General features: G+C 45.6%; 1 protein-coding gene across 1 annotated transcript; it reads left to right on the top strand.

Annotated features, from left to right (window-relative positions):
• Window positions 1–2,943: 2,943 nt before the first annotated feature.
• LOC123022759 (alcohol dehydrogenase 1-like) lies at window positions 2,944–15,308 on the top strand. Its single transcript, XM_044428749.1, has 9 exons — window positions 2,944–3,029; window positions 7,853–7,954; window positions 8,191–8,332; window positions 9,505–9,592; window positions 9,949–10,171; window positions 11,666–11,926; window positions 12,835–12,970; window positions 14,562–14,700; window positions 15,284–15,308. The coding sequence occupies exons 1-9, from the start codon at window positions 3,012–3,014 to the stop codon at window positions 15,306–15,308; spliced, it is 1,134 nt and encodes a 377-aa protein (XP_044284684.1). The 5' UTR covers window positions 2,944–3,011.
• Window positions 15,309–16,883: the final 1,575 nt, after the last annotated feature.

Below are 16,883 nucleotides of genomic sequence, written 5' to 3'. Positions count from 1 at the left end.
TGCAGATCAAAGAAAAAAACATGATTCTTAGTTTGTTATCTGGGAGCACCAAAGGACTTTGGCATTCCTGAACAGCAGAGCAAGATCTGTCCCTGAGACTTCAGGGGAAATTTTGCAGAGCTGAGAATTACAAAAATGAAAAAAACATGATGAATCAAACAGTTTGAAAGCCTAATATTTGATGATGATTTTCAGTAATTGACATGCTTGTTGTCAACTAGGTGCAAATGTTGTTTTACTTTAAGTGAACAACGACATCAAGCTGTAGAAAATTTCTCTCAGATCATCCTCTCAAAAACTACCCTTAATGCCAGCTTGGGTTTGATGAGTATCAGGCCTCAGCAAAGATCAGGCTCCCAGCCCACTGAGGTTTCAGAGTAGTAGGAGCAGAAGCAGCTGCAAAATGGACAGAGCACCAGAGAGCAGTGGCAGTCAGGCAGTTCCTAGCCAGAGGTGGTCAAGATCTCGTGCAATCTGGTACTCATGAGAAGAGGCAGAGGGAGCCTGGAAATGTGTAGCTTCAGACTTTGAGATGAGAGACATGGAGCAGCTTATCTCAAGGCCACTCTCCAGGTGCGGAGGGATGCTTTGGGAATAACCAAGATATTATTCTTTCTGTTGGGGACATGGGAAAGGAGTTCTCAGAGCCAGGCACAGCTGGTATGACTCTTGACCCCATAACATGACATCAGGAGAGGAGGGCTAGCCAACTAGAGGGACAGCATACAGGGAAAGGCATGCTCACTTCCGTGAGGACCCTCCCAGAAGAATGGGGCCCAGACATACACCAAAGGAGGGTTCCTGGAAGGAGTTGCAAGACTGAGTTCAAGGAACTGCTCTCTGCACACTCAGACACTCATTCTGTGGCGACTGAGTTTATTGGATAGACTTTGGTGAATAAATAAGTTTTGCAGAGGAACAGCCTGTGGCCTTGAGTGTGTAAAGGGAGGAAATCCCAGCTCACCACAGCAACAAACAGAAACTGCTGCACGTGGCACAGAAGAGAGTCACTGCTTGTCCAGGGCATGAGGCTCAATTCCTGGTGAGTGCCCCACAAATGCTGGGTGAGCTTGCAGAAACATGGTCTCAGGGCTGCGACAAGGCGGACCGGAGTCTGGGGAGCTCAGCCCAGGGAAGGCAACAGGTTTTCACTCCCAAAATGGGTGCCTCGCATTCCCAGCACTCATGTTCTGCTTTTGGGTTTCTTGTGAGCAGCTGCTTGGCCACTTTGTCAACAGAACACTGATCCAAATGGAGCCGCCAGAGCATGGCTCTGATGCTTTTAGGCAGCACTGGCAAAAACTGAGCTGCAAATGTTAGGTGGAGCATTAGCTGAGCAACACTGGCTCTGGCGTCTCAGCCAGACCTCTGCCACAGAGTTGTATGCTCCTCTGAGCTCTGGGGAGAGAGGGTTAGATACAATGCAATTAACATCTAACTGCCAGGATAGGATGAATACCCATTCTGCCAAATGAAGATTTTTGTGTGATTTGAAAACTTGCATTGTCTCAGAGGACAGAAAGCCAATTATATTCATCAGTGCTTCCACCCTGGGTTAATAAAAAGGCTTTATATAAAGTATGGTGGTACTCTACTGAGGAAAAGGTATTAGAATCCACCATTTTCTTCAAACACTCTTTACCTGAAACATTATTCCTTATTTTAAATGAATCCTTTTATTATCTTCATAAGAGATTATCACATTGTTTTAAAACTTATCTTTCTCACTGGCAAAACACACTGACTACATTAAAGCATCAGCTTTGACCCCCGCTCACTCAGGTAAATCTACTTTAATTTGCACTCATTCCTGTTCCTGCATACTGAGCCACCAAATGCCAGTAATGACAGAATTTAACATCTTGCTGGGATGGGTAGTGGACATACTATTGAGACTTCCCGTTTAATCAGGGGATCCCCAATACTTTTTCTGGAGCGTTTACAAATGAATTTGTCCACAGCCTGGCCTCAGTCCCCAGCACCTTTGACCAGCTGCCCCAAGATCCCTGCAGACCCCACTGGTTCCTGACATGGCCTTCCCACACCCAGTGTCCAGATCTAGGCGATGTTTTCAGTTTCCCACAGTGCTACCAGCACAGTATGGCTGCAGGACTTTCAAAATGGAGCCTTGTAGCTGCTGTGCAAGTTAAAGAAAAAGCAATGGTTTATTTGAACGGCACTACAGAAACACCTGTGTGAGAGCATGCAAGAGAGCAGGTCTCAAGACACTGTACCCATTTGACAGTCTGCCAGAAAATATACATGTCACAAAGCATAAGAGAAAAACATAACTAAGCACACAGTAATTCTCTAAGTTACTCATTCTAGCTTGTTTTCTATAAACAAACCTTGCCACAAAATGCAACATTTCACACTTGCAGAAACATTTTACATCTCTCAAGAAGAGGTTTCAGGCAAAGGCAATGCTTCTTCTGCACTGCAACAAATTCTTACCGTTGCAATGCCTTTCCTTTCCTTACAGTGATTCCTAACTGCAGCCAGCTAGGAAAGACGTTCTGTCCAGAGACCTGCTAAAGGACCCCCTAAACCCTGCTTCAGAAAACCAGTATGCCCTCTCTCATTGCTGCAGAAGTCCTGTATGGGATCACCTTCTGCTTTCCATGCATAATGTCCGCAAATGAACATGGTTCAAAGTGATTCTTTTCATATACACAAGTTCCAGATTAGAAACTCTAGTTGAACTGCACTTTCTTCAGCTTTTCCTCTTCTCTTGCTTCTAGCATTTGATAGCACTGGATGTTGGGTGTCTGCTCCAGGGGGAGATGAATTTGAGCCAAATAGTTGGGAGGCACAGTGCTGAGCTACTCAAGGGTCCTCCCCTTCTTCAGCTGGCCTATCAAGATTAGATATTGTGTGTGGGATGCAGGAAGGAGACCAAAGCTGCTTCTGCGTTTGTATGTTCTTGCCAGAGACGAAGTACATTAATCAGCCAGAGGAGAAGTCCTTTGTGGAGGAGCTGGGATTGACTTAGCACGGGAAGCCTGACACACATGGCGACTGCAGGGAAGGTAAGGAAATTTTTCTCACACTCTACAATCCATCTGATCAGCACATGCGAAAAGTTTCCATGTGTGCAGGTATTAGGTCACTTTGAATATGAAAAAAATGAAGTGCTGAAAACTGTTAATTGCCTAGGGAAGTGTCCTGTGAGTCTAACATTTACCAATTGTAGCTTGGACTGCAAAATGCCAAACACTTAACAAGTATCTTCCCTTTGTGGTTCAAAAGGTGAACAGGCTGGAGGGAAGGAGGGAGACTGGCAGCACTATATTTAAACTTTTCAGGCAGTCACAGCAGCTGACCTTGCACAAGATGTAATAGGCAGAAAGATGCACTGGGAAATCCTGGATTCACATATTTCCAAGAATTTATTAGGTTAATGTTAAGAAGTTAATAAATATTACCAATATAACAACAACATTTTCTCCCTCTGTCTCAAAGATGTATGTAATAATGCTGTCCTATTTTACAGGGTTATTATAAGAATTACAGTGTATGAAATGGATGTGGTCCAGGGGCCAGTTTCTTGGGATGCTTGGCTTAGCAGTGAAATGATGGCTTCTTGCTGCCGCTGGAGCTTGTCAGTGCACTTCCCAGCGTAGTGGCTGCAGCTGTGGGGCCCCATGGGTGGTCCCACATGTGGCCCACCCCGATCTAAAGACTGATTCTAGGGTCTGTTCTAGATGCCTTAAAACAATCAAACAGGAAAGCAGGAAAGAGCAGTGATCCCAGAATTTGGGAACCTTTGATGGCATCACAACCAGACAGATTCCTGTATGATTCAGTGTAAGAGAATTTTAGATCCTGAACTTAATATTCACTTGGGGATCCCCTGTGTGATGGCCAAGGTTGTAGAATACATAATTAATATTTCCAGGTTTTAAAATATAAAGTACACAGTTCATCTAAACTTTTATACTGTAAAGTACACAGGTAATGCTCCAGGTTTTACAATTGCATCTCCATTCCTTCCTGCAGAACAAGGGGGTAAACAACCAAGAAACTAAAACTGCTTGCCAACCCTGAAAGAAAGAACAAAGAAAAAAATTCTAAGCATATACCATTTCGTATTTTTAATTCTTGCAAATCATAGCACCATCATAGTTTACAACGTTGGTTTATGATGGCACCATAAGCATTGCCAAAAATGATACCAATTTGCAAGTTTACCATAACTGCAGTGTAAATATAAATACAATAGAATATAGGGGGGTACAGAGTAGAAAAGGCGGACTAGTGATCTGTATGCCTGCTTGTTCAGGCCACTGCCCAAATGCTAGCTGGTTTCAAGGTCCTTGCTCTCCAAGTTGCTCTTCATTTTCTGATGAGTAAATCACAGTAGTAACCTTAAAAGTCTTGGCTAAGGGGATGTGCAAATCATTTCAAAAGCAAGTGAGAACTTGTTGTGGCCCTTTGCTCTTTTAAATCTGTCCTCAGAAAGCATAACCAGAGGCAATGGCAAATTAAGTCAGCAAAAGTCCCCGTCAGAGAAAAATGAACAGTCTGTGATTCAGAGTGAAATGTTCACTTAATTATGCATCACAATGAACATGGAAAAATGAAAAAATGAACATTACCTCTATTTATCATGAACATCTTTCTACACATTGTGGGCTTCTTGATTGAACACTTCTCTGTAAATTTTACTTTCATGTTTCATGCATCTTTAATATTGTCACTCCCACAGACCCCACTTTCAAGGGGTTAAAAATTTCAGGGTTCTCAGGACTTACTGAATCTTGAATTTCCTTAGAAGGAGGTCGCTGAGGATGCAAGATGTTTTATTTACATATATGAACACCAGATAAGAGCATGAACATGGCAATGAATTCCCATTCCCCGCTAGATATCAAGAGGGAAAGCTATGCTCCCATAAGATGTCCTGCAGAGATCCAGGCCCTTCTTGAGGTCTAGTTCCAGTGCAGACCAATTTCCTGCAATACTCGCATGCTGGGTTGCTTCTGTTGCTCTTGGTGCGTCCACAACTGCTTGGCTGTGGTGCTATCTGAGGACAGCAGCCACTCAGCTGATTTCTCAAGCAGGGATGCTACCAGACTGAAATTGCCCAACTGGCTGACCCATTTTGGTAGTCTCCTTTCACAACTGCAGACTCAAAGGCATAGTTCACACTTAAAGAGAAGCCACCATGGGTGGATTTCCTGCTGGGACTTTTGCTGCTGTGGCAGCTGCCATTTTAGGGATTGGGGCACAGCAGTGGGGGCATGTGGTAGAGTCTTCTTGAGTGCGAACCCAGCAAGCGTGGGTTGTTGGAATGGCTGACATGTTGCTTGCAATCCTATAAAAGCCCACAGGTTCTCGCTGGCTTGTCAGTCATCCCCACAACCTGCCTTTGCCAGGTTCACATATAATGGGTGGCGGACTTGTCCAACAGACACATATGGTAAATGTCAGATATTCGGGAGCCGCAAGCGTGTCCTTGGGGCTGCTGGCATCGGGAAGCAAGCAGGTGCCTGCAGGGGGGCTGGCATGCAGCAGGCGGGCACCCACAGCAGCCCCAAAATAAACTCAGAGAGCCACGTGTGGCTCCCGAACCTCAGTTTGGCCACCCCCACAATATAACAAGAAACTACCCAGGTATTTGAAATGGCTGTGGCCCCCACAGTAAGAAACCCCACACAGAAATTCACCCAAGTATTCCATGCAAACCAGGGACCCACCAGTGAGAGGTTATATTCAGACTAACAGTAAACATAAAGGTGTTTTTTTGTTTTTGTTTTTACATTGGCAAGAGTATCAGACTATGCCTATTCGTTTCCCTACTTCTTCTTTTCTTCTTATTTACACTGGACGGACAGCAGTGCAAGCCTTACTCATGCAGTCCATGTGTAAAATTTCGTTCGTGTAAAGGCTGCAATCCTAAATACTTTTACTGAGGAATAAGAACCACTAAACACAGCGGACCTTACCTCTTACCGACACGCACTGGGTTGTGATGTGAAGGTCCTACACATCATGTCGGAGGGCACCTTGTGGTCCTCCCAACATTTTGGCCTATAGCTCTCTTCCGCCCAACCCAGCATAATCAGTGCTGAGCACTGACGGGAGTTCTAAGCCAAAATATCCATAGGACCACAAGCCACCCTCCTTTGGTAGAACTTGTACATCTTGGAGTCTTCCAGGTGTATTGTTTTTGCTGGCTTTGTGGAGGGGCACAAACAGGATTGTATGAAGGAAGCACTTTATTCTGCAGATGGAGAGTCAAAGGGTGCCCACTCAGTTGCAGAACGTATACTGTGTCTACTGAAGGTCCTGGGTTCCGTCCCTGACATTTCCAATTTAGAAGGTCAGGTAATATGGAAAAACCTGAGACCCTGGAGAGCCATCCACCCGCTGTCAGAGTAGGCAGAAATAGCTGGAAGGACTGAGTATCTGACTCAGTGTAAGGCTGCTTCGCAGAGTAATGGTTTTAACATGTCCTTGCTCCCTGCCCCCAGCTCTTAGGGTGGTAACGGGCTACAAGCTGATTGAATACATACATTCCTGAGGTTTCTGCTGTTCCCAAGGTTTCCTTTTCCTTTTCCCATCTGATCTTGGCAAAGCACAAGCCCAGCGGAGCTGGGAGAACTACCATGTCGCTCCAACCCCATCATTTGCTTCCTTTTCCCCTATAGCTCCGAACAACAGGAGAATCTGGATGTCAGTTTTGATGCGTTTCTTCACCAGAGCCACAGATTTATGGTGGGGGAGGGCATTGTACCTGGTGAGATACAAAAAAGGGTCAGAGTGCCAAGAGAAAGGAAATGGCTGCACTTGAGTACTGAAGTGTAGGTACTTCATTCAGTGTCTTTAAAACAATGCACAAAGGAACACAGGAATGGAGGAAATCAGGGCACAGCCTCCTTACCCTTGATTCCACATCTGCGTTCTGGGAAAGCGGTTCATGTGGAAAGGAAATTAACAAGCAAACTGGCCAACAGAAGATAAAAAAAGGCATGATGCCAATAGAACACTGCTGTTTCTGCAAGAGCAGAACCAGAGGGGACATTGGTCCTGTCTTGACTCTTTTGGGGCACAAGATAGAAGTGGCATAAAATTGGTGGTGAATACAAATCCAAGGGAAGGCTGCTTCAGGATACATGGCCTTCCAGGGCTCCTCCCCTCTTTCCAAACACTCCTTTTCCCCTCCCTCCAAGGTCACTTTCCCACCACATTCTTTCTGCATGGGCTGAGAGAAGGCAGAGGATCAGAAATCGGAATCCCAGCTCCAAGGTCAGAGTGCTGTGCCCAGCTCAAGAACTGGGAATCTGAACTATCTTACACCTCTGCAGACAATGGCTGGGTTCACAGGACAATCCAGCAAACAGGATATTCAATTGTGCTTCATACTAACAATGGTGAAATGGTGATCTCAGGTCCAGACAAGCAGAGAAGTGTGGAAACCTTAGAACAAAGCACTAGTTCTCTCTGCCACTTCAGAAAACTAAGCCTACCATGCAGGAACTTCGGAACTGGGTCCAAATGGTACAACATACAACTGTAAGATTTCGCCATAGTGTCCCATGCTCTGGAAGCCTGTCCAACATTTAGGGGCTGTAGGATCATTTCCTTCCGCAACAATATACTGGTTTTTTGTTTTTTTAAAAGTTATTGTCACCACCACTGTTGCTTTCAGTTCTGCCTATCAGCAGAACGCTCATACAGATGGAACTAAAATCTGCCAAGCAAAATTCAGTATCAGAGTAAATGTAGGCAGGACTGTTTTGTTCAGAGTTTATGTTTGCACTGTTGTTTCAGGGAGGTTCATTTAAATCATTAGAAGGACACCTCCGAAATCCTGATTGACCAATGTTGATGGCATCTGTGTCCACAGGTGATTAGATGCAAAGCTGCAATCTTCTGGGAAGCTGGCAAAGGAGTTGCTGTTGAGGAGGTGGAGGTGGCCCCCCCAAAGGCTCATGAAATCCGAGTGAAGGTAAGAGAACGTGGTTCAAAGGAGATGTTCCTCTCTGTACTATAAGCAAATCATTATTGCAGTGCAGCCTTTCCCAGCCTATGGTGAGGAACTGCTGCATGGTATCAAGTTGGCTTCTGTGGGAGCAGAAGGGCTGGGCAGGTGTCTCGTCTGATCCAACATGGTTTTCCTTATCTTCTTAATGAGGTCTAAGTGCAGGGCAAACACTGAAAGAATGCACTGCGTTTTCCACACAGATAGTGGCCACTGGGATCTGTCGGACGGATGTTCATGTAGGGAAAGGTTTCTTCCCACACGTGGACTACCCAGTTATAGCTGGCCATGAAGGAGCCGGGATTGTTGAAAGTATTGGACCAGGAGTCACCTGTGTAAAGCCAGGTAAGGATGGAACAGAAGAAGAACTCGCAGGGGGCACTCATTGGTCACTGCGAGACTTTTCGGTCATTGTTCAAAGCAGCCTCCCCCAAAAAGATGTTTTGGATGACCACCAAAAAATTAGGCATATGGCAAAAGTGCTCCTATAGGGGAATGTTTACAGCACGCCATTCCCTCTGCACATTTTCGTTATGGCAAAACATTTAAGGCGCAAAATAACAATCAGGAGAAGCGAGGACCCTGGTGGGGGCCAAGAGCACTGTCCATGGGCATGTTCTTGCCCGCAGGCAACGTGCCGTGGACCCCATGATTCGGCACTGCCCAGACTCCCTGCAGCTTTTGACAGGGTCCACTAAGGGATTTCTTCCTGACCTTCCTGGGCGATATGAATATGCTTATTATTCACTAAGTCCTCTTAATCAACATGGGCAGTTTTGGGGAGGGTAGGTATTTGTAATGGTTTGGTGTTTTATTAAGAGCTTTTTGAGTCTTCTTATTTTTGCATTATTAAAAAAAGATCTTTTTCAGCTGCATTTTGCTGTGCTGGCTTTTAAATCTTGCACTATGTTTAATTCTCAGGTGTATAAGTCTAGGGAATAGGAATCTCTATTTATTCTTGCAACAAAGTAGAGGGAGGAAGAGCGTGCTTAATCCTTTCCGCCACTGGCACTTCTCCAGCGCATGGAGGCAGCCACCTCTCCACTGCTCTCACCACCACCAGTGCCTCTGAAGTGTGTCATGTCCCTCTCCAGTAGCCTCCACGGGCACTCCATAGCAGTTTTCTGGGGTGCTAACTGGCAACACTGTCGTTGCGACTTGGGGGTGAAACATATACTGTCTCCACTCCTTGTTCAGATGAGCCCCTTCCAAAGCTTGTGATTTTTCGAATTTATCCAGCCTGCACAAATGTTTTGCCCAAAAATGCCACCCCACCTTTTCCATGATAGTTCCATGGAATTTTCCATACAGGATCAGCCTAAATTAAAATTCAGCACATTTTCCAATTTTATTGCTGTTAAGAGGATAATTTCTATATAATATATATTCTATAAATATATTATACTTTTATTTAAAATGATATGCTTATACCCTCAACCTGTCTTAGTAGTTTCTAGGTTTTGTTCACAAACAATGTTAACTTAAGAAATCACTCTGTCATTCTTTTTCCCTGAAAGGTGACAAAGTCATTCCTCTTTGTATTCCCCAGTGTGGAGAATGCAGCTGCTGTTTGAGTCCTAAAACTAACTGTTGCCTCAAGTCCACGTAAGTTTGTTTCACCTCTCTTAATATTTGTTTGTTTGTTTCTCCAGAAAATAAGCAGTCAGCAGGATGCAGCAATCAGAGAGTTGGGATGGGACTGGAAAATTCTGAGTTCAAACCCTCACTCAGCCATGAAGTTCATCGGGTGGCTTTAGGCCAGTCACTCACTCTCAGCCTCATCTAACTCAGAGGGTGGTTGTTGTGAAGATGAAATGGAGAGAAAGACAAAGAGGATTATGTAATCCACTTTGGGTTCCTTGGAAGAGAAAAGGCAGGATATGAATAACATAAATCAATAAAATAAATTAATGATGTTTAGCCCAGTTTATCATGGCATCCATTCCGAATGTGCTCAACAGCCTCTATGAACCTCTTCAAAACCTGATGCCAGACAAGACTAGCAGGTTCACCTGCAAGGGGAAACAGATTTACCACTTCCTGTGGACAAGCACCTTCTCTGAATTCACAGTCATACCTGAGGCTGCTATTGCCAGAATCGACAGTGATGCTCCTCTGGACAAGGTCTGCCTCTTTGGCTGTGGGTTTTCCACTGGCTACGGTGCTGCTGTCAATTGTGCCAAGGTAAGGGTTGAATCACCTGTGTGCTCCTCAGAGGTAGGTGAGAGCAGAATTTGATTCTTTCTTCCCTCAGGCTTTATTTATTTATTTATTTATTAAAACATTTTTATGCCACCCCATTCGCCGAAGCCTCGGGGCGGCTTACAACATAGATAAAACAATAAGTTAAAATATCCATATAAAATAATCTTAATTAAAACACACATTATAAAATAAGCCGCCCTGGCCAGATAAAATTCAATTGTATTTAGCATTTAAAATGTTGCTTAAATAAAAAGGTCTTAGCCTGGCGCCGAAAAACAAATAACGACGGCGCCAGGCAGAGCTCTCTGGGGAGCGCATTCCATAACTTAGGCGCCACCGCTGAGAAAGCCCTTCTCCGAGTAGCCACCCTCCTAATTTCTCTCACGGAGGGCTCCCGGAAAAGGGCCTCTCCCGCCGATCTCAGGGGGCGACTGGGCAAATATGGATGTAAGCGCTCCTTCAGGTAACCAGGACCCAAGCCGTTTAGGGCTTTATAGGTCATTACCAACACCTTGAATTGGGCCCGGACTTCAATGGGGAGCCAGTGAAGCTGACGGAGAACTGGAGTCATGTGAACATAACGTCCAGTCCCCGTCAGCAGCCTGGCAGCTCTATTCTGAACCAATTGAAGTATCCGGACCGTCTTCAAGGGTAGCCCCACGTAGAGCGCGTTACAGAAGTCAAGACGGGAAGTCACCAGCGCATGAGTCAATGTTGCAAGGCAGTCGTACTCCAGGTAGGGGTGCAGCTGATGAATCAGCTGAAGCTGGAGGAAAGTGCTCCTCGCCGCTGTTGTCACCTGAGCTTCAAGTGAAAGCTCCGGGTCGAGGAGCACTCCCAAGCTGCGGACCTTGTCCCTAGGAGGGAGTGCAACCCCGTTCAGGACAAGGTTCAGGTCACCTTCTCCAAAGCCCGAACCGCCAACCAACAGGACCTCCGTCTTGTCTGGATTGAGACATTGTCTGGCTTCCTGAAAACTCTTGCGGGCAGGCCTAAGAAATATATTCCTAGGACCTGTGTTCTAGCGGGGGCCCAGTGGCAGGAGTGGTCCTCCTGTTTAGGTAAGCTTTGAACTTCCCAGCCCTCACCACGTAGATCCATACAGCCATTGCACGAAGAGGAGTGGAGAACTTCCAACTTCCCAGGGTTTCCCGGATGTTACCTCCCACTATGGTTCTGCTTAGTTTATTTCATATCTATACTGGCCCATGGCCTAAGCTCTCTGGCAGGTTTACAACAATCCTTTCCTTTGCTCCATGCATTTCCCCTTCCAGAGACCTTCCAGTCGGTAATGCACTAGCTCCTGCCCATTGCAGTCCGTGGCAGTGCATGACAATGCATCCGTATCCCAGCCTTCTCACGTCTCTTCTGTCTCTCCTGCCCTGTGCCTTCCGTTAGCCCATTGCTTGACCATTCCCTGCATACTGCTCAGCTCTGCCTCTGCCTCATGCCTTTGCTTATGTGGAGTTGCAGGTGGAACCTGGGTCTACGTGTGCTGTCTTTGGCCTGGGAGGTGTTGGTCTGTCGGTTGTCATGGGCTGCAAAGCATCTGGAGCATCCAGAATTATTGGGATTGACATCAACAAGGATAAGTTTGCCAAGGCCCAAGAGTTAGGAGCCACTGAGTGCCTTGCTCCCCAGGATTTCCAGAAGCCCATCAACGAAGTGATTGTGGAGATGACTGGCCTTGGTGTGGACTATGCCTTTGAAGTAATTGGACGCACGGACATCGTGGTACGTGATCTGCTTTCTTGGGCTCAGTTTCTGAAGATGCTGTGCAGAACCTTTATGAAGTAGATATATAAGTGCCTTGCTTGGACTTCTGGGTAATGTTTGCGATGGTGGCTAGAACTGGCAAGAAGGGTAGGCAGGGTTGGGCACCTGCTGAGGGCCCATAGCCCTGCAGGGCCCTACGGACAAGAGCCCCTTGGAATTGCCCCTCTTCTTTCACCTTTGCAACCTGCTTGTTCTCCCTCAGGCTTTTGCTCAGGTCCAGGGAGTGGAAGTGGTGGGAAGGAAGAGCAGCACATGCTACTGCCTCTTTGCACTATGCCTTCCCAAGTGGTCACCATGACAGGGAAGAGGATGAGGTGCCAGAACAGCTGGCCCTTCTCACACATGCACTAGACTCAAGCACTGTCCTGCCCAGAGGGAGGGAAAGTTGGGAAAGTAAAATACATGAGTTGTTGCTCTTCTCAGCTGCCACTTACTTGGATGTACATGAGTAATGCCCTGAGCGGGAGGGGAGGAGGTGGGATGAAGGAGGTGTCCACCTCTAGCAGATCATAAATCAAACAGTGGTGCTCGGGTGAACCCGCCCTTAGAGCTAGAATGCAGTGAGCACCTGGAATGCAATGAGACACTGTGTTATGTCTCTCTGAATAACTATTACCTGTATGCATCCTGGTCTTTGAAGAATCATGTGAATGGTGTTTTGTAGGTCTGTCCAGTCCTAAGTTCATAGCTGGACTCCAGGTTCTTTCCTTTCGCCAGCAATGAACTCTTAAAGAGTATGAGTGGAGAGGTTGGCTCGTAAGAATATAGGAATAGCTTTGCTAGATCAACCACTGGCCAGGCTGCTCAAGCATTATGTCCCTCGATCATTTCCATTTCTAAGCTTGTCCTTTTGGTGTCTCAAACAGGCCGCTGCCCTCGCTTCCTGCCACCTGGGTCATGGAGTCTGTGTCCTGGTTGGGGAACCTCCTGCAGGATCGCAGCTCTCCATCAGTCCTTATCTTCTCCTCACAGGGAGGAAGCTGACTGGGTGTTTGATTGGAGGTCAGGGTTCGTGAAGGCACATATGTGTGGATGACGAATTTACTGCCATAGGATATTATTTATTTATTTATTTATTTATTAAAACATTTTTATGCCGCCCCATTCGCCGAAGCCTCGGGGCAGCTTACAACAATAAGTTAGATCATTAAAATATATACATTCAAATAAAATACAAATATACAATATAAAATAAGCCGCCCTGGCCAGATAAAATTTAATAATATTAACAATTAAAATGCTGCTTAAATAAAAAGGTCTTCGCCTGGCGCCGAAAAACAAGTAACGACGGCGCCAGGCGGACCTCTCTGGGGAGCGCATTCCATAACTTAGGCGCCACCGCTGAGAAAGCCCTCCTCCGAGTAACCACCACCTCACGGAGGGCTCAAATTGGTTAGACTTGGTATAAATACAGACTCCTGGCTTGTTCCTCTCCCTGCTTAGTGGAATGGTATCTTCTGTCTGCTCAGTATCACCCTCCAAACTAGCTCCCTGCTGTACTGCTAGTACTAGGCAGCATGGACCCTGGCTCAAAAATACCCATTCATGTGTAGATGCTCTTGGCCTTGGTACCAGTTCCCTGGCATCACAAGCATCATTTTTAGCTAGAAGTTCTTTGTGAAATGACATCAGAATAAAGAATAAAAGGCAGAAAGCAAGGAAGGATCTTTTGATAATATTAGGCTCTAGTTCACGGGTCCTCAAACTATGACCCGGGGGCCAGATCCAGCCCTCCATGCCCATTTATCCGCCCCACCTCAGAGGTTTTGGACTCGCTCGGAGAAAACAATCTCCGAGCGTGTCCAAAAGCTCTGAGTCGGCGCAGGCGTTCTTTACAACTGAGCAGAGAGAAGGCTGGTGCGTGCCCAAATTGCAGCAGCTCAACTGCACGTGTGCCAGCTCCCCCCCCCCACCCATTGCATGCATATACAGAGCAGGAGTATGGCGTGAGAAACAGAAGAGTAGTGGGCGGAAGAGAGAGAGAGACAAAGACGAAGAGAAAGAAAGGACTGAAGGAAACAAAAATATAATTTTTAAAATCTATGTTTAATTATGCGAGCCCAGGGGAGGCCAGGCCGGGGGGTGGCCGGACCTGCACCTGCCACTGCCGCTGGCTCGCTGTGCCTGCACCTGCTGATGCCACCTTTCAACTGGCCCCCTGTTGAAAAAATCCGAGGATCCCTGCTCTAGCTTATCCTTCTCTGTGTGCAACACCTTGGTATCAACAGAGCGTTGATACTGTTCTTGCAGAAGACTTACTGTATATAAACAGACCTTCCTGGTCCCATTCACGTGTAATAGCACTGTGCAATATCCAGACGCTACATCTGTGTGCAGAGTGCCAGATAAAATGCTCCACATCAAACGTGGGGCAATGTTTATTTTGTGTATTAATTTAAAAAGCATCTCTGCCCCACCTTTCCACCACTTTGTCCTTGGACAATACTATCTTGGGTTCTTCACTGATAAAAGTGAGTGTTATCTTCATCTCCTAATAGTTTTGTGAAAGTCAAAACATTTCATTCCTTAAAAATAAATGAAGTGGCAGTGCTAGCTGACCAATCTTATTTTGCCTCCCCACCCCCAGCCACAGGCTGGAAGTTAAAGGATGTTCTCCCTCAACTGGTTTCTGATTACATGAACAAAAAAATTAATACTGATGCATTAATAACCCATGTATTGCCTTTTGAGAAAATTGGTAAAGGATTTGAACTTCTAGACTCAGGTAAAAGGTAAGATTTGCATCCTTGTACTTTTGCCTTGCCTTTCTCCAAAGCTTCAGTGTTGTATATTTTCATCCTCACACAACCTGTGTGGTAGGTTCGGCTGGGGACACAGAAGGTCCTAGAAATGCACAAACCTTCTGGTTCTGCTGAGTCTTTGAAAGTTTGTTTCTGCATCAGTTTGTGCTTTTTAAAAAATCTGCCTTAATTTTCATATGCCCTGTTGTGAACCTTTCTCCTCACATTTGTGCAAGTGATTACCATTGATATAATGCAATTTTGCTTAATTTTATCACTCATGCATACATTAATCTATACTTTCTCTTAATATATGAATTCAATTCAATATATGAATTCAATTAGCATGGCCCTTTGGATGTTACATTTCTAAGAAGAATGTGCTTGAATGTGCTTCATGTGCTTTGACCAAATCCATCTAAAACGTCCTGGCAGGCAATGTACCACCTTGTGACATATCCAGATAGTTAGAAAGCTGTAAATTGAGGCTCTTTTTGATGCATATAGGGTATTCTTACAGATTTTGTTTTTTGGAAACACATTAATCTATCTCTGTTTTCTTTATTTCTTTCAGTATTCGCTCCATCTTGTTGTTTTAACACAGCTGCAAATTGTTTCCATGTCTGACCAAATTCAACATAATTTCATCTAATGCTAACATTTATCAAAATTTATGTTTGAGATGTATGTGCAATAAGCGATGGCAGGCCAACACAACAAAATAATTTCATTCAAATATATAAGTTGTAACCGGTAAGGATTTTGTGTAGAAGTGTGATGATGTTTTTAAGCCACACTTAGGATCACCTGGTCTCAAACTACGAGTATGAACCTTTGCAACCTGGCAGCTCACCCTCACTGCCTCATAGCCTGTTCCAGCTTTACACACGGCAGGGCTTTCTCACCTGATTTCTATCCATGCTTTACCGGCCATGGGATGCCCAGTGGCTTCTTCCAGGTGAATGTTGCTCTCTCCCCAGAGGTTACAACTAGGCATCGCAGCCACCAATCCGGGTCTTCAAATATGGGTGGTCACCAAGCAGCTGTAAAGCAGCTGCTGCTGTTGAATCACTGGAAGTCGGAAGTCCTTGCTCGTTGCTGCAAATTACCCCGAATTCTTCCTGTAGATCCAAGTGTTCAGTGCTTCTTCTGCTTGCCCTTTGCCTCTCCACAAACCCACCCAGACACTTCTGGTGCAGCACTAGGCAACATGGTGCTGTAGGCGCCAATTTACACTAAACACATTTCTAGGTGCCCATGAAGGTGCCTTTTGCTGCCCACTTTGGAAATTGACAATTAAGTGGTGCAATCCTGTGCCTAGTTGATGCTTTTCTGGCAGTCATCAGATAGGCTGCAGTCCTAGCGTTGCCTTTGGAAACATGATCTGAGGTCAGAGATGAGTCCAAGCACCCTCCCTCTGCCACTGCAGCCAGCCCACTTCCTTCCGCTCCAGCTGCAACTCTGAGGTTGCAAGCACAGCTTTGGAGTCATCATGGATGGCATTTGGGGTACAAGAAAAAGGGAAGGCTCAGGCAGGAGTTTATTTGGATTGGAACTTCAGGCACGCTGCATCAGAAGTTCTACACCCTTGCATAATGGTACACAACATAGGGCAACATTTGGGCAGTGCAACATTTAAAAAAAGTGATTGTAATGAAGAAGATTTTAAAATTGCATGATGTACGCACATTAGGGAATGCATTTGATTCTTGAGCTGACATTATATGGTTCACCTTTATCTCTATTCCCTGGAACATTCATCGAGTTTCTCCAAACCCCAGAAATCGCTTCTGCTCCCTGATCTTGGCATGTATCCTACATACTATCCATCAGTTTTGACAGTGAAAAACAACAGTGGGAGCAGGAAATGGGGAAAAGGAAATTAACTCATGTTTAGCCCAGTACTGAATACGTGCCAGGGATTCACGAGCAGAGCCAAACCTATGGGGGCATCCTGAAGTTACTGTAGAATGCACTCCCAAAACTTGCAAATATTTTGGACGAGAGCGTCCAGCATTCCAGACCAAAGGCCATGTGGCCAGGCCTGGCCTGGCCGGGATTATGGGAACTGATGTCAAAAATATTAGGAAGCCGGGAGATGGGCAGTGCTGGCAGACACACTGGACGTGCCAGATTCCATTTATTTAGCATTAGGGTGGACTTTGCCAATTCTA

Source organism: Varanus komodoensis, unplaced genomic scaffold (assembly GCF_004798865.1).
Source record: "Varanus komodoensis strain SLA01 unplaced genomic scaffold, ASM479886v1 scaffold2, whole genome shotgun sequence".
NCBI lineage: Eukaryota > Metazoa > Chordata > Lepidosauria > Squamata > Varanidae > Varanus > Varanus komodoensis.
Note: the sequence above shows the minus strand (reverse complement) of the source record. Positions and strands in the feature narration are given on the sequence as shown.